At 40.8% G+C, this 22,746-nt stretch overlaps 3 protein-coding genes across 3 annotated transcripts; 1 reads left to right on the top strand and 2 right to left on the bottom strand.

The window, feature by feature from the left end:
* Nucleotides 1–1,070: 1,070 nt before the first annotated feature.
* On the bottom strand, nucleotides 1,071–9,183 carry LOC127782024 (uncharacterized). The gene is made up of 9 exons (XM_052309098.1): nucleotides 8,789–9,183; nucleotides 7,391–7,491; nucleotides 5,878–6,256; nucleotides 4,314–5,159; nucleotides 3,629–3,686; nucleotides 3,380–3,447; nucleotides 3,198–3,304; nucleotides 2,315–2,402; nucleotides 1,071–1,920 (listed from the first exon to the last, which is right to left on the bottom strand). The coding sequence occupies exons 1-9, from the start codon at nucleotides 8,936–8,938 to the stop codon at nucleotides 1,663–1,665; spliced, it is 2,055 nt and encodes a 684-aa protein (XP_052165058.1). The 5' UTR covers nucleotides 8,939–9,183; the 3' UTR covers nucleotides 1,071–1,662.
* A 2,074-nt stretch (nucleotides 9,184–11,257) lies between these two features.
* On the bottom strand, nucleotides 11,258–12,324 carry LOC127782892 (thylakoid lumenal 19 kDa protein, chloroplastic). Its single transcript, XM_052310170.1, has one exon. It carries the CDS (start codon nucleotides 12,215–12,217, stop codon nucleotides 11,486–11,488), a length of 732 nt encoding a protein of 243 aa, XP_052166130.1. The 5' UTR covers nucleotides 12,218–12,324; the 3' UTR covers nucleotides 11,258–11,485.
* Nucleotides 12,325–13,115: 791 nt separating this feature from the next.
* Nucleotides 13,116–18,250, top strand: LOC127782891 (pseudouridine-5'-phosphate glycosidase). The gene is made up of 12 exons (XM_052310169.1): nucleotides 13,116–13,291; nucleotides 13,408–13,518; nucleotides 13,657–13,739; nucleotides 13,876–13,935; nucleotides 14,082–14,142; nucleotides 15,301–15,407; nucleotides 16,243–16,320; nucleotides 16,608–16,653; nucleotides 17,053–17,173; nucleotides 17,276–17,361; nucleotides 17,609–17,692; nucleotides 17,996–18,250. Exons 1-12 carry the CDS (start codon nucleotides 13,168–13,170, stop codon nucleotides 18,016–18,018), a joined length of 984 nt encoding a protein of 327 aa, XP_052166129.1. The 5' UTR covers nucleotides 13,116–13,167; the 3' UTR covers nucleotides 18,019–18,250.
* Nucleotides 18,251–22,746: the final 4,496 nt, after the last annotated feature.

Below are 22,746 nucleotides of genomic sequence, written 5' to 3'. Positions count from 1 at the left end.
CACGTGCCCGCGTCGCAGCGAGCTTCGCCTTTCCACACAGAGATTTTGTGGAGATCGCCTTCTCCTCTCCTGTGTAAATAAGTGGCTGATCGCATGAACGACAATGGGTGGCAATTTGGCAACTGGCAAAGCATCGCAAATTTGCAGTGCTGCATTCTAGGATAGATATGCTCGTATCACCAAAAAGAGACTTTAGGAAGCCGACGAGTTCCAAAGTAGGGACTCCGTATGTTTCTAAATGTTTAACGCCGTTGATTTTTTTAAATATTTTTAACCGTTCGTCTTATTCAAAAAATTTAAGTAATTATTAATTCTTTTCTTATCATTTGATTCATTATTAAATATACCTTTATGTATACATATAGTTTTACATATTTCACACAAATTTTTAAATAAGACGAGCGGTCAAACATATTTAAAAAAGTTAACAGCGTTAAATATTTAGGGAATGAGGGAGTAAATGACTACATGTATGCGCAGTAGCATTAGATCTCATGCAATCCTCCTTCCCCGCTGCATTCACAACATAGATCGAACCAAAATACTCCAATCGATAGTATTTCGTTTCATATTATATAAGACTTTCTAATATTGCCCACATTTATATATATGTTAATGAATATATATATATATATATATATATATATACACACACATATACACATATACATATACATATATATATACACATACATATATTCATTAACCTCTATATTTATGTGAGCAATGCTAGAAAGTCTTATAACATGAAATGAAGGGTAGGTAGTACACTGTTCATGTGAAAAAAGCAATAAAATCGACATGCCATTCATCAATATCACAAAAACTATGTGGAGTAGTTTGCAAGTGGGTGAGTTGAGGGCTGAAGCATTCATAAACTAGATCGAACATACTACTCGACATAACCAGGGATAAAACTGGACAGCTCTAAATTTAATATACTTGTGCTACCAGGTTGCCAGGGGCCATCTTCCATAATGAATGCTTGAATAAAACTAGCTCGATCAATTTCTTTATGCATAGGACAGATTGTTCTAAGTAATGCAAAGTTCAACACAGAAACTAAAGTCTAACTAAAAAATTATATCAATACATTAAGGAATAAAAGTATAAAACAGAACTATGTTCAATAAAAAAACAAAAAAGAAACAAAGAGAGATGTTTTTCCTTTTCTTTTTTTCTGTTTTTTTTTGTTGGGAAAGGGACTGGTTCTAAGAAGAGTACAAATAGATAGACTGCTGTACAGTCGGAGCTTACAATGATGAAGAGCCCAGACTACCGACTAAATGCCATGTCCAAAAACTAGCCCTCAAATGCTCTATTTGACAATTGATCCTCATCCATGGAAGTTATTTCAAATCTCAGCAAGTCCTTTCAGATGACTGAAGAAAACTGTTTGCTCAATGTGACGACAGTTCATTGATCTCCAATACAACCACCTCCAAGTATCAGCATGGTGGTTTATCAAATTCTGGCTCCAAACTCCTTCCCCTTTTCTTATTTTCTTCTCTTTTTTTGTATTTTCCTGCTTTTAGCCTTTTTTACAAAGCAGCATTTTTTTCCATAAACCATCTTCCAAGCTTATTATGCTGATTCTAATATGCTGTATGATGGGCTAGGCACCAATTTGGTTCTCATCATATAAACTATAATTCATCTCCCCTATGTGGCAGGAGGAAGCACCTGTTCAGCAGAAGGCAGTGCCACGGTTGCACCTGTATTTGAATCAGTAACTGAAGGCTCCCGTTTCCATTGTAAACTTCTAGCACCAGCTATCATTGGAGCACGCCCTCTGAAGGTGCTACCAGGGAGGCCACCCCTTGGGTATGCCATTCTACCATGCCTGGCATACATTGATGTTCGCCCACCACCAGGCCAACCATAAAAATGTGCAGCTTCATGAGAACTTCGCCTGACAACCTGTACAAGGGAAAAACAAATGAAATATCACCAGCTCCAAGGCAACCCAATATATCAACCAGTAAAGCAATAGAGTGATAGCAAGTTCCTTTCGTGCAACAGTTTCACGGAATACTAATTCAGAAACATAAGGTGGATGAGCTCTGAATTTGGTTAGGAGGATTGTGCTCTATATTCAAACTCCCCTTTCAGTAGAGAGAGATACTCCCTCCGTCCCAAAATATAGCTACCTAAGTACTAGATTAGACACAACCTAGTATTACGAATCTGGACATGGGCTCTATCCAGATTTGTAGTTCTAAGTTGTGTCCAATAATCCAGTACCAGGTTACAATATTTTGGGATGGAGGGAGTAGAAAGTAAAAGGACAAAGCTTGGTCATTGACCATAGTACCTTGAGGATGCGTGCCATGAATGATGTTCCATTCAATGAAAGAGCCCGTTCAGCTGATTCTTTATGTAAAAATTCTACGTAGGCAGATCTGTATCGGATAAAAAAAAGGCATGAGTTATATTTAGGAGATGAGAATGGCCGACTTCAGATTTTAAGTATAGCTAATTTATTGTAGCCTACTTCATTAACTTGCAAGGATGTTAAACTTATGTGTTGAAAGCATGGCATTTAGATTCTTAAACTTGCAAGAGTAATTCACTCAGTTATGACCAGAGCAACATAGTTTTCGAGCAATGATAAGAAAATTGCATAAGTATTGAGTTCTAAATATCATAAATCTAATGAAACACGACGCAAGTTTAATGCCTGCGATGCCATTTATATTTACTCAAAATATTTTCCTCAGTTTGCATAAAACGATTAAAGCCAGAAGCTTATTTTTTGGGCCGGATGTAGTATTCACAATTTTTCCTATGGAGATATATGACATATAAACTGCTATCACCAATCTGTGAGTTCTACATGTAAAAACCTTTTGATTTGAATACCAAGCCAAAGGTACTCCTGGGTGAGATTTAACACCATATGAAATCAGTCCAAGCTCTACTGATGGTACAGATATAAGGTTGTTCCTAGTTGCATCTGAAGTTTAAGTTTCATGTTAAATGAAGAGAGATATAACTCAAGTTTTTTAGACCATGTGAAGTTGACTTCAAAGTTGAAGATATAAGCACAACAGCACCTAATGGCTGATTTGCACTAGACATGTTCCATCACTCAACATCTCAAAAACCACCATGATATTGCATGGCATTTACGTATATAAGATAAAAAAAACAGCAAAAAAAAATCTTCTCAGCAAAATTAGCATATGAAAGAGTACCCTGTTGGCTGCCCTGTTGCTGCATTAGTAACAATAACTACTTTGAGCACCGCACCAAACTTGTTGAAATGGCGAGATAGCGCGTCCTTGGTGGCACCAAAATGAACCTTCAAATAAAATTGACAAAGGTATAAGAATATAGGACAAGAAACCATGTGTGATGAGAAGACATAGATACCAACATTGCTAACATAGAGGGTTCTAGAGTCTGCGTCCTCAGTTGGGTGTGCAGTGCTATATGAACTCGTAACTGCAAGGAAGGACAGATATATTATATTGTGCAATAAACAATAGTGAGATAAGGTGAAACATTCCGTACTGATGATTGTTTCTGATGGGAATTTACATCAGAGTGCTAGTTCAGCATTATGCTTTGACTTTTGAATTAAACAATTTTAAATGCTAAAATGATTTTGAGTTATGTCACATACCAGATGATGCAATTGCAGATCGCTGTGAATCCTTTTGGACTTCTCCATGAGCTAGTTCCTGAGTAGTTTTCTCAACAGTCAGATAAAATCTACCTGAAGATTCCTAAATAATTTTAAAGCATTGGAGCTAAATACAAGGAATGTGAGCAAATGGAACAAACAATTACTCAGTAATTAGGCATAAGTAACAGCTAAAGAATGTAAAATATTTCCTGTGTATTAACAAAATATAGAAGCAAGCTAATACAGTAAGTAGTCTGAATCAATGGAACATGCAAGTGAAGTAGCTATAGGTTTCTCATTCCAAGCATAATTGATATGAACCAATCTGCATCGGCCTTTTCAGCTGGCCATGAAGAGATAAAAGCACAATAAACTAATCCTGCAAACCACTAACCAACCCAGTTCAATCCAATAGAGGAAAGTAGTGACAAATCATTTAATAATGTGTTTTCACTCGACGATCTGTCAGCCTTGCTTCTCCTCTATTCCAGTCAAATGGGAAATCAGCGATAGTTATCACATGCAAATATCCAATATACTTGCTTAGATGATACTTTTTTAAAAATAGAAGTAAAACTTTAAGCAAAATAATCAGAGTGGGTATGCAGAAATGGTAAACATAGTGCAGTTACTAAGCAGTTACTAATAAAATTTGATTGGTTTAAAATATGAAGCTACTTACTTTGATATTACTAGTCAGAGAGGTAACAGTAGCATTCATGGGTGTAATGTCCATTTTCTCTACAACATGAACATCTTTTGGTGTTTCATAATTGGAAGGTTCCAGATTGTTGGCATTAACTGGGACAACCACAGTTTTGCTCATACTTATTACTGACGAAGAACCTGGTTGCTCCTCCTTAATCAAGTTTGAATGCCTCATTGTACTGGTCTCTGGTTCAACACTGCATTTCACGAAAACATCTTTCTTCTCCACAACTGAAGGGTAAGCAGCTACTTGTGAATCGGAACTTCCATATCTAGTGATTCCATCATCTCTGCTAACATCATCATCAGATGTAGAATCAACATTCATTTCAGCTTCCCCATCTTCTAATGTTATGTCTCCGGATATCTCATCATCATTATCGTATCGATCAGAATCATGATCATCTGCAGTTGTAGCTGGTTTGAAATCTTCGTAATCTCTCTGCTGTTCACGAGAACGGGGTGTCTGATTCACAGCATTCCCTTGGCCTAATCGACTAAACACGCTTCCAGTAGATCTAACTTTGGTAGAATCTGCAGCAGCCTCTGCGGCAGCTCTGAGAGCTAAAGCAGCTCCAGGTACTTGAAGAATTTGCCTAGTTCTTTCTGGCTTTTTGTCATACAGGTGGCCCTCTGTAGATGTTTCTATTCTTTTACCATGCAGGCTGTCTGCAGATGATGTGGAAACCACAGAACGTAGGCGCTTAGAAGATGGTTCCGTAGAGCTGCTGGTTTGCTGTACAGCTTTCACAGCATCTCGAACAGCAAACTTTAGAAGACGGCACGAGGCACCAACGTCACGGCGCAAAGGCAAGTCTCTCTGGCAATAAAGAAAAGAATTGTTGGTAAATGACATGTTTTGAATTTTGCATAATTAATTTTAAACAATGAAAATGAAAGGCTAAAGAAAACATTGTCTCCAGTAGAGACATTAAGAATGAATGCTTCCAGTCGTACCGAAAATTGAGGGGCTGAACTAAACTGCAGTCTAACATTCCCTTATGAAAATTTTAGAGCAGAAAACCAACAATATTTCAGGTAGATAGTACACACAGACTGTATTGGCTATTTGGTGATTTCCCCAACACTTAGAAACATGAAAAAATAACTAGATCAGCTAGTTGTTCATTCTAATTGCGAAGTATTGCAGAAAATACAAACAGCTAGAGCCCACATATGCATATTCATGAGATGAAAAATTGTTAATTCATCAGTTGCAAAGAACGTTTGTTGCAATGTAGTGTATAGTTCAAATAGGGAATGTGGAAAATCGCAGTGCACCTTCATTTTAACAACTAACATGATACTATCCTCTTATAATCCTGTGCTGATGCTATAAAAGTTCATATTTAGTGTGTTAAAAGGAATCTTCCATTGCACAATTTAGAGAAGTATAAACAATTAAATGTTTAGCTGCAACACAAAGCAAGTTAATGAAAAAGTGAATCATTAAAAAAGTATGCAAGACAGCAGAGTGTTTCAGTCAATCCATTTGGTTAACACAAGCATTATGCATCTCCTATTATCACATCACATACCTTTATTTGTTGCGGTTCGTCATCCCTGTCACGCTTTCTGCCATTCCGTTGATTAGACGATGGGGGATGTCGTATTTCATTAACCTTTTGCGACCTTTTCTCCTCACCATGCAAAATATCCTTCAGTACACTTCTAAGTGGAAAGTTTTCATTACCCTCCCGACCAATTCCTTTCCAATCCCTTTTAGTCCGACTTCTGGTTGTACTGGGTTCACTTGCACGCTCAGGATGAGTTTGATCTTTGCTTCTCAACTGCAACTCTGACGATTTCTGTTCTCCAGGTAGTTCATTTGGGGCTTCGTCATCCTTATTATCCACCTGCAGTTGTTCTTGTGTTTGCACATAAAGGTGCAAATTTACAGATAAATGATCCCACAACCTACATGAAAGACATGGTATTCAGTTACACTTGATAAAGTAATATGCATGTAAATAAGCAAGGATTGTTTATTCTGGACTGGATATTTTGTTGAAGTGGTATGAGAAGTATGCACAAGAAATGATGGATTCAGGCAAGAAACAGTCTCTGTAACCTGAACTGCTTGTATGGGCAAATGACAAAGGCTAAATTAATCAGTAGATACAAACCAGTTTCAGGTTTAACAAGTAATTATAATATATTGTAGTCCTTGCAAATTATATACAGAAATAATCCAGGTAAAAAGTGTTTTTCGTTTTTACTACAGTCAACCTCTCCACTTCACACAAATGGTAAAGTAGCAAAATTTATTTAAAAAACCAATGCAAAGATCAAAAACATTTTTTTTAATTCTTTTCCAATGCTCAGTCACAAATGATTTGCGATTTGATTAAAGAGTGAGTTACATGGCAAGTTCTTGAACTTGCAGATGGTTGATCTTGATCCATGTACTTCCAAACAAGTTTATCTAAGGGCCTTTTCTAAAGTGCTATTTGAGCTTATCTACGCCTCGTTCCCATTAGCACGCTTTTCAAACTGCTAAATAGTGTGCTTTCAAAAATTCTATATAGAACGTGCTTTCAAAAATGAAATAAATTTATTTTTCAATTTTTTATAATCAATACACAATTAATCATATACTAATCACATTTCTCATTTTGCGTGCAGCTACTCAGCTAAATTCATCCTCTAAAAAAGAGCGTGGCCTAAACCCATAATGTGATTTAGTTGGGTCATGCAGCAGCCCAACCATATCGGCATGGATGTCTTTGCTTATGTGGATGGATGCGCCTAGCCATGCTGCAGGGTTACTTTTAGCAGGAAAATTATACTCCATGGGATGTGGCACATTTTCATACGCCCCTCTAACCAGATGTTATAAATGCTTTTGATGGTTAAATGTATGCAAAACATCAATTTGCCTAAGTACCAAAGGAGTAAATTGCATAGTCTAGGAGTAAATTGCTAGGCATGCATTAGTTCAAAAGTATAGAGAACGCTGTGCACAAATGCAAAAATATATTAAAGGTTGGCTTAACAACATAGTTGATGCCAAAAAATTAAGAATTCAATCTATATGACATGTGAACTAACCAGGAAATAAAGGCGCGACTATCCTTTCCCAGAAATACATCAAGCTCCTTGATGGCCTCATCTTTGCGCTTTCCACCTTCGAGCAACAAAATGACGTACTCCTGCACTTAAAACAACAACAGAGGTACACTTATTGCTTTCTCTAGGAGCATTTCAGTGTAACATAGAAAAGGTAAAGGATGGTATTTAGCATTCTAGTGTGTAAGAAAATGAATAAAATGAATTCAAGGCAATACAATGTGCTGAAAGCAATGTATTCCATGCCATTGCAGGATGCTTCCTCAGACAGAATATGTCAATTCTACCCACGATGATTAAAAATGGTGTCATTAATTAAAGGTAGAGGAAAACCTAGCAGCAGATTCCTGCATAAATGCTATAACCACAATGAGGAGATGCAGCAATCTTATCACAGTTTGGTCACCTTTGGATAGTAAAGTGTTGTGCCTAAGAAGATGAGGTCAAAATAGCAAATCTGGTTAAGAAAATTTGGTGATGGATGGGGAAAGGGAAATAGAAAATAAATGGCGTGTTAATAAGAACTAAAATGGAAAGCACCCATGGGAACTTGACTAATCACAAGTCAAGTATGAGATAATGTAATCTTTGTTGCTACGCTGCATGATCATGTTCTTGAAAGGAGATATCGATCTCCTAACCTAGTATTAAATAAATAAACTTAACTAGATTAGACCAAAATATCCATCCATACATGGCAAAAATAAAAAAGGAACTTTAAGAATTTCTAGGCTCCTAGCATCTAATCAGTGATCACCTCGCGAAAAGAATCTCCTAAGAAAGGCAATGGAGCGGCAGTACATTATGCTCCCATTTTAGAATATTTTTTTTGGGACATGTTTCAGGTAACTACACAATATTCTAGTGCTTCTGGCACCATTAGACCGACTGGATTCAATTAAACGAAGCACAGCAGTATACAGGGGCACTACATTAGAGCAAATAAAAAACATTCCGTTCCAACCCAACTACATTAGAGCAAATAAACAACATTTCGTTCCAACCCAACCAAACCTCCAGGAAGCGAACACACCCAACATATTTAAAGAAGACGGGATCTTACGGCAATTATGAGTGATTACACTAACAGCAGAGGACCAAACATTAAACACAGCGCGCAGCGGCATAATTCGGGCTAGGTTACATGAAAGTTTAGCAAAATTTTAGCTCCTCCGCACAGGCATATATCTCACACAAACCGCGGCATACCACTACAAAAGGCGCTCAAAACTATACTAAAATCCCGAAGTTGCAAGCATATAATCCAAACCACAAACGAACGGCGTCACTACACTGCCCGCACACCGAGCGGAGCGCCAACGATGCGCGAGAGGAGGGAAGGGAAGGGAAGGGAAGAGAACGGTGGCGGCGGCGTCGTACCACGAGGGTGTTGTTGGTGTAGTCGTCCACGAACTCCCGCAGCTTCTCCCGCACGCGCTCGCTGAGCTGGACGACACCGGCGCCGGTGAGGTCGGCCTTGAAGTACCGGCCTCCGTCGCCGCCGCCGCCGGCGGCATCCTCCGCCTCCATCGCGGCGGAGGCTTCCAGAACCCCCCTCGCCAAACCTAGATCCAGCCCAGTGGGGTCCCGGGGCCGAGACGGGTGCAGACGAAGCGGGCCCGCGGCGACCTTATCCGCGCCGCTCTCATCCACGGGGCCCGGGGAGCTCCGACGGCGCCGCAGCGGTCGACTGCCCGGACGGCGGCGGCGGCGGCGGCGGCGACGCGTGGAGGCGGAGGTGGAGATGGGGGTAGGCAGGGAGGGGAGGCAACGAGGGCGAGATTTATTGGGTTTTTTGCGTTTATAGGCGCCAGGTAGGTGGTTTTGCCATCACAGAATTGATGATTCAACTGCGCTTTTTTACACCGTGTTTGGAATTCTAAACGACCTTTTTACCGTGATTTGGGAGAGCAGGGTTGGCTGCAAAAGCCCAGTAAAAAGGGATATATATGTTAATTAATTAATTAATTAAAGAAATTATAAAGATAAGAGCAGAGTTATTGTACGCGTATTTGACGCGGTGTATACGTGTAGAAGGCAACCACCACCTCCGCTGACACCTGTCTCTGATGCGGCAATGTGGAGCGACACTTGTAACCGATGTGGTGATTCGAGGTGACAACTGGAACTGATACGCTAATTTAGGCGACGACTGGAACTGATGCGCTGATTAATGTGACACTTGTAAAGACTGGAAGTCTAGAATTGGTATGCTAGATCGGGTGACACCTAGCCTCGTACGCTAGTTTGAGTGACACCTGAACTGATGCGCTAATTCGAATGACACCTATATTGGTACGCTTATTTTGGGTGATATCTAAAATGTTAGAACTTGTCCGCTTATTCAGATAACACCTAGAATCTATGTTAATTCTAGGTGGCACTTGGAAGGTTGAAACCACTGTGCTAATTGAGGTGACACCTATAAATGGTACGCTAATTCCGTTGAGACTTATAACCAATGCAATGAATAATCAAAGAAAACAAATATAGCAACGTAGAATAATACTCCCTTCGTTTAAAAATATAAGCATTTTTAGAATAGTGCGAAGTCAAACTTTTAAATTTTGACTATTAATAGCAAAAAAAATTTAAAAGATTAATCATGTAAAAATGAACTATTATAATATGGAAACTATCTTTATTTAAAACATATTAGTCTTATAGATATTGTTGGTCAAAATAGTATCTCGAAGACTGTCCCGACGTAACGGAGGGAGTAGTTGGCAAGAAACAAAAATGACACAAAATCGAGCAACCGCGCATAGTCTTCCTTGAAACACGTAATTTAGTAGTAGTAATACATTTTTATTTGATTATGTTGATAGGAACCTTTATTCAAATTTATTCATCTAAAATATTTTCATGCTAAAAGGCTAATAATACTATACAATATATTGGCTACACAGACCGTTAAGAAACCCTAAAATATTTTCTTAGGAGGGAAGTAACATAACAATATTAGTAAATATTAATAACATAATACACGCGTCAACTGACATGTTGATTTCTCGCGGCAAAAACAAAGAGATCTAGGCTATGTTTGGATCTATGGGATATTTTTTAGCCCACCCCTAACCCCTTTTAGCCACAAAATAGCTCAAGGGGAGCTAAACAGGAGGGCTATTTTAGGGCTATTTGTAAATAGCTCACCCCAAAAAATTATCACTCTCAAGGGGTGCTAATTAGGGCTATTTGGTATGGGCCTACCGATTCCCATTATCTCTCACTTGCTCTGGATCCCATTGCAGCCACCCGCACTCGTCGTGCCTCGCTCTCGCCCTCGCTCGCTCTCCAGAACCCTAGAGCCACCTCGATCTATCGTCGCCGGCCTTTGCTCGTGCCGCCACCCGGCCCCACCCGCGCTGCCCCCTCCTCTTCACCCGCGCCGCTCCTTCCTTTAGATCCGCCGCTGGCCATCCATGCCGGCGCCTCACCCCACCCGCATTGCCGGCCACCGGATCCGCCGTCCACACATCGCCGTGCACCGGATCCGCCGGAAGATGGACCCCAATGGCTTCGATTTCTTCTCCCAAGATCCCATTTCGTCCGTAGCCGGCAACATTTGGCCCTCGCAGCTGTCGGCGTCTAGCCCTTCCCACGAATCCGTTCCCCGCGCCAGCGTTGACACGCTGGACCTCAACGCCTAGGCGGCGTCGGGCCAGGAGTTCCCTCACCTTTACGAATACGGTGCCTTCCTCTAGGGTGGCGGTGAGGAAGGAGCCAGCCGCGGCCGGGGCTCCGGTCTCCCTCCCCTCCACGCACCACACTCTCTAGGAGTGAGGGAGTTCAAACTTGATCACTTATTAAAATTAAAGCAGTTTAACTTTAATAAAAAGTCAAAACATCTTATAAACTGAAAATAGAGGGAGTATATACTATACGGACGAAAATAATTTACAGGACAATGTTTGATTACGCGTATAGTAGATCCATAATTTATACAAAACTGCTTTAATTACATCTCGGGCAGCAAAGCTACTAGAAATTGTTTCGCCCAGCTGCTAGCTCTCCACTCGATCGAGACAAGTCGTGGACTCCGGCCGGCCGGCGGCGGCGAACAATGGCTAGCTAGGACTAGGAGCTAGCCGGCGGCGGGCCGGCGGGGTCGACGGTCTTGAACGACTGGTGCAGCCGGCGGAGGACGGCCTCGTCGCGGCTCCACTCCGGGTTGGGCGCCGTCACGAAGTGCGCGTACAGCTTGTTCCGCGCGCACGTCACGGAGATGAGGCTGTGCGCGCCGGCGCCGGCGATCTCGTACTCGTAGTAGAGCTGCCCGCCGCCGTCCCTCCGCTCCGTCGACAGCACGCCGTCCGCCGACGCGATCTGGTCCTGGAGCCCGACGTCGGAGAGCGCGAGGTTGTCGAGCACGGCGCCCACCGGCGCCAGCGCCCGGAACCCGGCGAGGAACGTGAGGTACTCCCGCTCCGACCGCTTCCGCGGGTTGAAGAACTCGCTGTCCGTGCCGTTGGTGCCCTTCTCCACCTTGGACACCAGCCGCTCCTTCCACCCCTCCGGCACCTCGTACACGTACTCCGCCGCGTCCTTCTTGCTCGCGTTCCCGCCGTACCCGCCGTAGTTCGCCGCGCTCGCCGCCGTGCCGTAGTACACCTTGAACTCCGCCTCCCCGGCCGCCGCCGCCGCCGCCGTGGCCGGGGACAGCGCCAGGAGCCCCGCCGCGGCCACCGCTGCGAGAGTGGCGGCGAGCGGCTTCGCCGGCGCGAGCCTGACAGCCCTCGGCGACGTGGAAGAGGTGGTGGTGGTGGGAAGAGGGGAAGGGGAGAGGAGGGAGGCTAGGAGCATGGCCATGGTCGACGTCGGAGAGGCCGGGGGGAGGGGAAGATGCGGTGGTTGGCGCGCGTTTTCTTGTGTGGTTTTTTGTGTCGGCGAGAGGATAGGAGAGATCGGCGTGGCTTATCCGGTGATGAGACGACATGGCAGTATGGCACTTGCCGCCACTGCCTTTCGCTGTATTTTGTTGGATCACCTGTACATTTCTTCACAAATTTTCTTTTTAAAATTTAACAAATATAATTATAGTATAATCATGATATAATTAAACTATAACTTACACGTAACTTTCAAAAATCTCTCCGTAACATACTATTTTGGTGAAATGGAGGTCTGGAAACGAATCATCTCACATATGTGCATGCAGTGACTTTTTTCCTTCTTCACTTGTACGAATCTTGAAACAAATATAACGGTTCAAAATTATGTGAAAGTTATATGCAAGTTGCATACAAGTTATAATGTAATTACATACGAGTTATAGTATAATTACACTATGATTATACTGTAGTTATATTTGTTAAATTTTTAGAAGAAAATTTGTCGACAAATATATAGCAAAATTGATAAACTTAAAGTTGTGCCATTGTTTATTTCTGTTATGGTTAGGTTCTGAGTTAAAAATTTGTAGCTTCACTTGAAGCAAACACCGGGTTTCATATCCATTATCCAAAAAACTCCGTCCCCGTACAAACATGTTTTTTTTTCTCGAACATTTTTCGCTGCTGTTTTGACCCTGAAAAGGGCAGGATTGCACGAGAAGTTAGAACCCCAGAACGTGTCACTGACGTGCGGGGCCAACCAAGCCCATGGGCCCTCATTCAGGTGGGCCGAGTGCTTTGCGACCACTATTCATGGGCCGAATACTCCTCGTCGGCCGCAGCCTAGTATAGCCCAAAAAGAGACTGGAAGTGGAAGCGTACTCATCAGAGAAGTCAGAAAGGGAGGAGAGCCGTCGCCGCCGTGGGATGTCGCCGTCGTCGTCGTCGTCGAGCACGGGGCCGATGGGGGTGGCGGTGTCGCCGGAGGTGGAAGCGGCGCTGGCGCGCGGCGGCGCGGTCGTCGCCCTCGAGTCCACCATCATCTGCCACGGTAAGCTCGCGCCTCGCCGCCTCCTCCCCACCCCGTCTCCCTCCCGGATTACATGGCTCACTCCGGCGATGTGCGCCCGCGGCTGGGGGACGCGTTTGGCTTTCTTCCCATCCCAGGTATGCCCTACCCGAAGAATCTCCAGACCGCCATGGAGGTGGAGGCCGTCGTGAGGGAGAACGGGGCGGTTCCTGCCACCATAGCCATTCTGAACGGCGTGCCACATGTTGGTGAGTCCTGTGATTTTTCCTGTGACTCGGAGATCAGATACATGTTCAACTGTTCAAGTGCTGGAGGCGTGATCCGTAGTTGCTAGCTACTATGAATTATTCTCCAATTAACACCGGATAATTTTCGTAATGTGATAGGCCTTAGCGGCGAGCAATTGAAGAGCTTGGCTGTAAGTGGAAGACAGTTTCAGAAGACGGCTAGAAGGGATATTGCACATGTTGTGAGTACCTTGCACACTAGAAATTGGTCGTTCAGAATGTTTTCCAATGTGTTCAGTTATATCTGCACTAAAACTTTACAGTTGATATATGTTTATCGTCTTATTGCTTCCTGTAACGAGTTTTACTGATTGAAAGGTGGCCTCTGGTGGTAATGGTGCAACAACAGTTTCTGCCACTATGTTTTTCGCTCATAAGGTCAGAGCCAAAAACATCTTACTGCTCTTGTTACTGTTAATTTATCTTTCCTTGATTTGATAGCCTTTTTCTTGTTCATCTTTGTTACATGTAGTTGGTGCCAATCATTCATCTCTATATCAAACTAAAGTTGCTCTCAAATTCAGGTTGGCATACCAATTTTCGTAACTGGAGGGATTGGAGGTGTTCATAGAAATGGTGAACAGAGTAAGTACCTTCCTCCTTCCAATCGTGTAAGGAGTCCCTTGCTATCGGCACATTTTACAGTTGATGCTTCAATCAGTTTTTCTGAGTTATGAATGGATGCTATAGCCTTCCATTTTAATATCGTTTACTATTACCATGGGTCTAAATGTGGATTATAGCAGCTCATGCCTGATAGAGGTCATGTGGCTTAATAGCTCTAAAAGAGGGCAAGTGAAATGACATGTTTATTATATCTAGACGATGTAATTTTTTGTTGATTTATACCATTTCGATCAGTTTGTGTTTCTTCATGTGTTGAAAACTTAGCAGAAATTTAATATGCCTCTTGATTTTTTGTAATCTAGTTTGTCTATGCCTCTTGATTTTTTGTAATATAGTTTGTTTTCTTTAGCTTTTCTGCATCCTGTTGTCATTCTCTAGTTAATTTAGGAGTAAAGTGCACGGGCGGTCCTTAAACTTGCAGGGGTGTGTCATCTAGGTCTCTAAACTCTCAAAATACATATCAAAGTCCAAGAACCCTTCATAGTGTGTCATTTAGGTCCCAAATCGCTCCAGCCCCTATAGGATCCTACGTGGCACTGATGTGGCATGCCACACGGACAAGACGTGGCATCATTTTGACTAACAAATGAAACCCATTTATCTTTTTCTTCTTTTCTTATCTTTTCCTCCTCCTCCTCTTTTTTTTCTTTCTTCTTTTTTTTTCTTTTCCCGAGTAGAAGAAAGGAAAAAAAAAAGAAGAATGAGAAGAAAACGAAGAAAAAAGAAGGGAAAAAGGAAGAAAAGGACATATCACGTCCATATGGCATGCCATATCAGCGCCACATAGGATTCTATAGGGGCTATGTCGATTTGGGACCTAAATGATACACTTTGACAAGTTCTGGAACCTAGATGTGCATTTTGAGAGTTTGGGGACCTAGATGACACAACCTTACAAGTTTAAGGACTGCCTATGCACTTTACTCTTAATTTAAGATGCTGATGGTGTTATACCATCTACTCAGTTTGAACCCTGAAGCTAAATATTTATTTATATCCATTATCCACACGTTCTTTGAAATACATTACCGACAGTTTGTTGTTTATACTTGATTAAGACATCAATTGATTAAGCACACGTACGTCCTATTAAACAGTTTGCACTGTTTGATGCAGCCATGGACATCTCCTCAGACTTAACTGAACTTGGAAAGACTCCTGTCACTGTTATTTCAGCTGGTGTGAAATCTATTTTGGACATACCACGGACACTTGAGTACTTGGTATTACCTATCACTCCCACTCTTCAAAAGAATGGCTCTTTGATCTGTTAAAAGTGAACTTCCGTCAGTTCATGTAGATTGTTTTCTTGTTAGAACATTGGATACTTCACACACTGTGTATCAGTATTTTCTGGATTCTGTTAATGAAGTATGAGTGGAGCAGCTGTTTTCAGGGGCTCTCCAACAAAATTCTGTAGTCATATCTGTTAGACCACTCTGATATAGGAATACTAATGTAGCATTATAATTTAAATATGAAGTATTACAAAACAAGGTTTACCTAGTAGCAAAGCAAAAAATGCTGCGGAATTGGTAGCTTATTTTTACTCCTAGTGATGTGCTGCCATAAGTATGCTGTTAGCTGCACCGTTACTATGATAGGATGATACACTGTGCAAATTACAGAGCCAGGATCTGATACAGTAAGAAACCAGGAACCAGAAATTAGTTACCACGAAAATTAGCTCACTTCCTATGTATTTTTTGTTGTTATATTTCCCTCAAGAAATAGAATGCTGTTGCATCAGAACCTGAAAGTTTTCTCATGTCCATGATAACTCCATCCAGACAAGTAAAACTGCTAGATCTACAACTGAGGGTTTATAGTTTTCCAGAATCATACGTTTGTTCATTTTATTCTCCATAATCTACGACCATCCTTTTCAAGTAAGTCATGACAATTTTCTGGTGTTTCTTGGTATAGACAAGTTATTTCTTTAGGTTTTACTCGTTAAATGTGCTATATTTGAAATTTGGTGTATTTCTGGCTAGGCATTTCAATGAATGCAATGTTGTTTGGTGCTCAATCGTATAGGTTAACTGATTGCATTGGCAGGAAACTCAAGGAGTAACGGTTGCTGCTTACAAAACCAATGAATTTCCTGCTTTCTTTACAGAAGTCAGCGGATGTAAGGTAGAATAATTTGCTTATGTAAAATGTTTATAAGCTATATTTAATTTTTGTTTTGTTTGTTTAAGGAGATTTTCTTTTCTGTAATCTGGTGTGAATCTGTATAAAAAAGAAGAGCTGGAAATGAGTATGGGTGTTGATTTTTCAATGTTGTGTATTGTGTTGATCTGAAGGTCCCAGAATCTTTCCTTTATATATTTTGCCATGAGCCCTTGGTACAGTATCTTTTGTCTCACTGTACTGCAGTGTTAGGATGTTTGTACTAACTGGCTCCTGTCTGCTTAATTTAGGTGCCATGTCGCGTTGATTCTCCCGAAGAGTGTGCCAAGATAATATGTAAGTATTAAAGTTCGCATTTACCCCATCTGTATTCATATCTGTATCATTTGTGCGATATTGGTTTGACATGCACTGTTGGCACATTATCCATTAACCCGAACTGATTGAACTCCAGCAGACATCCAATACCTTTTGACCTTTTTACTCTGTTGGTTACAGAAAGCTACTGGCCAATGTTAATTCAGAATCACGTAAATTCAACACCAATATCCTATTAGAATCTACAATTGAGTCAGCATAAGATTCAGAACTGAAAGCAGCACATAACACGAATCGGGAGTTCACTATTGTATAGAGTTTGATTTTATCCTATGAATTACTATAACTCAACTGGAAAAAGAATTTATTGTAACACAGAGTTTATCAGCATTGCTGATTTATATCTATTTTTTACAGATGCAAACAAGAATTTACATCTAGGATCTGGGATTTTGATTGCTGTGCCGATTCCCAAGGAACATGCAGCTTCAGGAAATGCTATAGAGTCTGCAATACAGAAAGCCCTCAAGGAAGCAGAGTATTGTCCTTATTCCTAACCTCCTGCTCTCTCACTTTATCTTTTCTGTGTATTTGTGATACTAACAGAAATGATATCTAATGACTTTCTATGTTGTTTCAGGGATAAAAATATAATAGGCAACGCGATCACTCCCTTCATGCTTGACAGAGTGAAAGTACTAACTGGAGGATCTTCGCTAGAAGCCAGTATCCTACAAATTTAATTTCAAACTTTGCTGTATTTTGAACCACGATAATTTTCGTATTTCCCTGTAGTTTTGAGCATTGATTAGCTATTTATTTCTATTTCAACATGCAATTTGGCATTTGGATCTTTTCAAGTTGGACTTTATGAGAGAAAAATCAAAAGGTTCAAACGTTTAGATGAATAACATCTGATTTCCCCCTCTTGTTGTTTCCTGTGTCAATAGAAACTTCTCCTTAGCATATTCAGATATTGCGCTTGTAAAGAACAATGCTCTTGTTGGTGCTAAAATTGCTGTGGCCCTTTCTGATCTTCACCAGAGAGTAACAAACAGTAAGGTTCTCTCATCAATAATAATAGTAAAATCCTAATTCTGTAATTATCTCTACAACTAAATACTTAGGCATCCTGGTTCATAAAGATTTGCAAGGTTATCTGTTCTGCTTGCATGTTTTTAGTTTTTACTGGAGTTAGTCTACTGTCTGTGTTTATTGTTGGAGCTAGACCCTAGACTTGTGATCACACTCACGTCTGCTCTGGGCCAGTGATTTGCTTTTTTATGTGAGATATCACACTAGCATCTCCTCTGCCTACATGTTCAATTGAGACCTAACTATTTTCAACTTGCTGTAACAGGATTTCGGAGGTCTGCCTTATAGAGTGCATGTACAAAGGCAAGCGAGGTCTGAAAGATGGGGCATCCTATTCATCCTCACAATGTATGCTTGTACAACTAGTTGGAAACTTGTAGCTTCATCCTTTTCTGGCACTATATAAATGATACCTGAGGTGCGAGTGCATGATTTGTAGCGAGATTTGCTACTGTAGACTTAAATTAGTACATTCCACTCCAGCATAACGTGTTCTTCGCTTTTTCGGGCGTGTTCTTCACTTTTTTGTTAATCTGATCTTCTGCTTTCACCTTGAAAACTTGAAATTAATTTGAACTGGGCATTCAGTCCTCCTATTTGGAGTGCATGAACTGTTGTCAAACTAATGTGGAATTTGTGACTTGTCAACAGGGCCAGTGTTTGCTCTATTGCGTTGATCATAAATGAATAATGCGAGGACTGACGACGCCATCCGCTCCCAGCTTGGGTTGGCACGAATGCCTGATATCCAGGCCATTTCTGCAAGTGGCCCATTAGGCTGGCCTGCTTCTGTCCAGGTAAGAACTTCTATGGGCCACAATACATTTGGGCCATCTGGTATGACATTATTAGGCTCTGATGATTTTCTAATTTCTAGCAGTGTTATTGTTTTTCATCTTTAATTTTATTGGGTTCAACACTAGAACTTGCTCACAATGTTACGTTCATTTGGAGTACGTGGTGCTTGCTGTACTATACTAGTTCAGTTCAATCAGATCCTAGTAGTAGTCAAGACCGGGGTACGGTTAAGTCAAACTACCGGGTGGTAGCCGGGCTGTTGAAGGTAGTAAAATTTAAAACTTTCTCCAACATCTAACTCCAAGCAATATCAATCGAACAATACCCCAAAATTAACATATGTGCTCTGGTAACAGGATTAATTTTCGTACGAATTAGTTCAATTTATTAGAGAAAAACACTAGCAAAATTTCTTTGTTCCAAAGAAGGCCGCTAGCTAGAAATGCACATATTTTGGAACAAGGGATTGAGAGAGTAGTCCGTAGCAAAATGGGAGCTCTCATAATTTTTCTCAGCTGATGGTAGAATGCCTCTGCTGTAGTGCTGTCTCCTTCCATTCCCCTATACTGCGATTTCGAGCTCGAACAGTGCTCAACAAATTCATGCATGTGCATTCATTCATCATTCAGCATGCTGATCGATCTGCATGTAGCCGGCCGGGGAGCTAGCGGTAACGTGCGGTAGCTGCAGCTTGTGCATGGTCTCTGTTTGGGCCATTCCGAGCTGGCACAGTTACTCCAGTAGTCATGTCAGCTTTCCTAGCCAGGCCTAGTGTAGGATAGCTACATACTAGCTTTCACCCCCTTCCTTCCTGCCTGCATCTGCATGCATCCATCCATGCATTGTGTGCATTGTTTAGCTGCTGCTTTTACTCCAGTTTACAGTTCGCTTGTCACTACAGTTGAGACCCTGTGCAACCACTACTACTGCCAATGCAATGCAATGGCAATGGCAATGGCAATGCAAGGGTAGGGTAGAATGCAAGAGCGGCCGGCCTCCAGCCTCTACTCGGTTTTGGAGGGGGGGACAGGAAGTAATGTGGGGTGCATTTATGCCATGCACCCATCCATCCATTTTGCTGTGCTCCGTGGAGTACGTACGTACGTGACACCAGTATGGCAGTAACTGTACCACCCTCTTGCCCAAAGGCGCATTTACTCTCATCTCATCTGCCTAGCTATAGCTCTTCCATTCTGCTGACATTTTGTCCAAATTACATGCATGCACATATCCATCCCATGCATACATTTTGCCCAAATTTCTTTTATCCCATTCAGATGTGTTTTAGAGAGCCCTCGGCGGAGCCAGAATTTAAACTTGGGAGAGAGGTATAAGAGTCACGAAGGGGTCTAATACTCCATTACGTAGCTTAATTACATAATTCGTTAGATGATTCTATGTAGAAAATTTGTTGGAGGCCTGGAGGGGGCTTGCGGACCCTGCCGCCCCCCTGTCTCCGCCTTTGATGAGAGCACAAACAGAGCGCTGAAAGAGAGTCGTCATGTTTGTCATAAGGTCCTACACTTTCCAATGTTAATCGTCAAAGAAAAAATATATCACAACTGGTGTAAATTGTACTATCTTCGTTCCAAAATATAAGGACTTTTAGGACTAGACATAACTTTTAAGAAAATAGGTAGAATTAAATGGGCAAGATTATGATTGGATGAGAAGTGAAGATATGTTGAATGGTAGAGAATTGTGATTGGTTGAGAAAAAAATATTGGTGGAGTAGTTGTTATATTTTAGAATAAATTCTAAAAGTTAAAAGTTGTTATATTTTGGAATAAAGAAAGTATTCATGTAGATCGATCAACTTATACAGTATGTTTGAATAACATTGTAAGATCCTACCGTACTATGTACTCCACCTTCACTAGAGTTCATGATATTATAAATAGCATGTCTGATTGGATAAAATCCAAGGTGTCACTGCAATTAATACGGGGAGAGACAACCTACGTCCTACATAAAATCCAACCTGAAGAATATATAAAAAAAAGCATTTGATGCATACATATTGTGTCTAGACATGAATCGATTGAAATGGGGATTAAGGTAACGATATTGATTAGTTGAGTCTGAGATAAACCCCATATATATATATATATATATATATATATATATATATATATATATATATATATATATATATATATATATATATATATATATATATATATATATATATATATATGAACAGTTTTCTTGAGTGGTGTTTTAGATGGTATGGACAACTCTAGTTTGTAATGTAAATTCCCTTCATCACATAATAATATAGCAATCTATAATCAGATAAGATATTAGTACAATGAATCTAGATAGCTGTAACGGAGTTAATATATCAGGAATTAATGCTCTTATATCTATGTCGATGGAATAAGCTAGTGGCTTGTTTGGTATCTCGATGGAAAGGGATTGGGAGTTTACACAAGAGAATTGATGATGGGAATTTAATTTTTAATCCCAATATCTTGTTTGGTAGAGGTGATGGAAATTGATAGGGAGTTTAGTTGGAGATTAGGTCATTAATAAAAATGGATGGCTGAGATTTGCTTAGACAAAGTAAAGAAGGAATTCCCTCCCAATCATCTGCCGCTACCCAGGTATTGAAAATGAGGGAGTTTCTTCCTCAATTCCCCATCCCCAGCCCACCAAAATTCCTATGTCACCCTACCAAACAAAACACTTAATAGCCTCATCCCTTTAAATTCTCAATCCCTCCTAAAAACTTCCTCCAACCAAACTGGCCGTAGAGGTATACAAACACATGGATTACTAATTAATTTCAAAGAAAAAAAAGGTATGTTAAATTAAGAAAACAACGTCTAGAAATTAAGAAAACAACGTCTACTAGTACTGTTGGGCCGTGTTACTATCTGGGAGGGATTCTCTCCCTAGGTGCCTGATACGGACGAGAGGGAGAGCAAATCACCAGAGTAAAAAGTGCCTCGTAAACCCGATTTGGGGAGACAGTGCTGTTCCTACCCTGTTAGGGCGTGCACGAGACAGCACGTCACTTGTATATTCCCTCTTGTGCTTCTCCTGGTCTCCCCATCTACCTGCATGTGTCGCTATAGTACTAGTAGTAGCACTACTACTACAACTACAACCACTACCAGCTGTGTGATCACTCCATTTTTCAATGCTCGAGTCTACAACACGCACGCATGCCCTGCTCTGCCCCTACTAGAAGAGAGTATAAGAAAGGGGCATGTAGTGTAATGTTGGTCACTTGGTTGGCAATTTGGTATGCATGTGTAGATGCAAACGCACATTTCAACATGATCGTTGGTAGTGTCAATAATTTTTCTCGTTCATATACCCAAGGATCTAAGAAGAACCGCGTAGATGTCAAGGGAAACATGGGAGATCAACTTGTTTATGTGTGCATGCAGTGCATGCAGAGAAAAGGGTTAATGACACCCGAGCTGCATATATGGTCAATTAACTACTTCTACGTATATATACATCCCTTTTTCATATACTCCTATATGGGTTTATTTTTTCCTCTGGTTTACAAATAATAATAGTCTGAAGGTTTTGATTAATTATGGTCTAGTACAAAATTAATTATCTTGACTACTCCCTCCGTGTAATAATATAATAGTCTAGAACTAAATGAGACACATGCTAATAGTACAAATTTGAACATTGTTTAGATTTGTAGTATTATGTTATTATATTTTGGGACGGAAGAAATTATATAATTTTACATCGACTTGTACAGTGAACTAGGCATAGAAATTTTACCAATACACTAGAGCTAATAAACTAATCTAGGATAATATATGATATTTTTCAGTATAATATATATATCTCGATAATGGAAACATTATATCATATCCTAGGGACGGAGGGAGTACTAGTGAATATAGCGATTAGCAATTGATGAAAAATTGAATGGTGTACCCGGGTCATTCCAGTCCAGGAGATGAGTATAGCACAATCTTATTCAGATTTCTAGGTAATGTTGTCGTACGAGCGTGCCATTTCTCTATCTACGCATTGGGAAATGAGATGCCCCTCCACTCGGCTACCTTATTAATTGAGTATAAACTGTTTTAAATTTAAAAATGGATTAATATGATTTTTTAAAAACAACTTTTGTATAGAAAATTTTTGCAAAAAACACATCGTTTAGTAGTTCGGGAAGAGTACATATGGAAAACGAAACAAACTCTCACAATCTCCTACTGCCGAACACAGCCGTCTCTC

The sequence above is a fragment of the Oryza glaberrima genome, chromosome 8 (assembly GCF_000147395.1).
Source record: "Oryza glaberrima chromosome 8, OglaRS2, whole genome shotgun sequence".
Taxonomy (NCBI): domain Eukaryota; kingdom Viridiplantae; phylum Streptophyta; class Magnoliopsida; order Poales; family Poaceae; genus Oryza; species Oryza glaberrima.
Note: the sequence above shows the minus strand (reverse complement) of the source record. Positions and strands in the feature narration are given on the sequence as shown.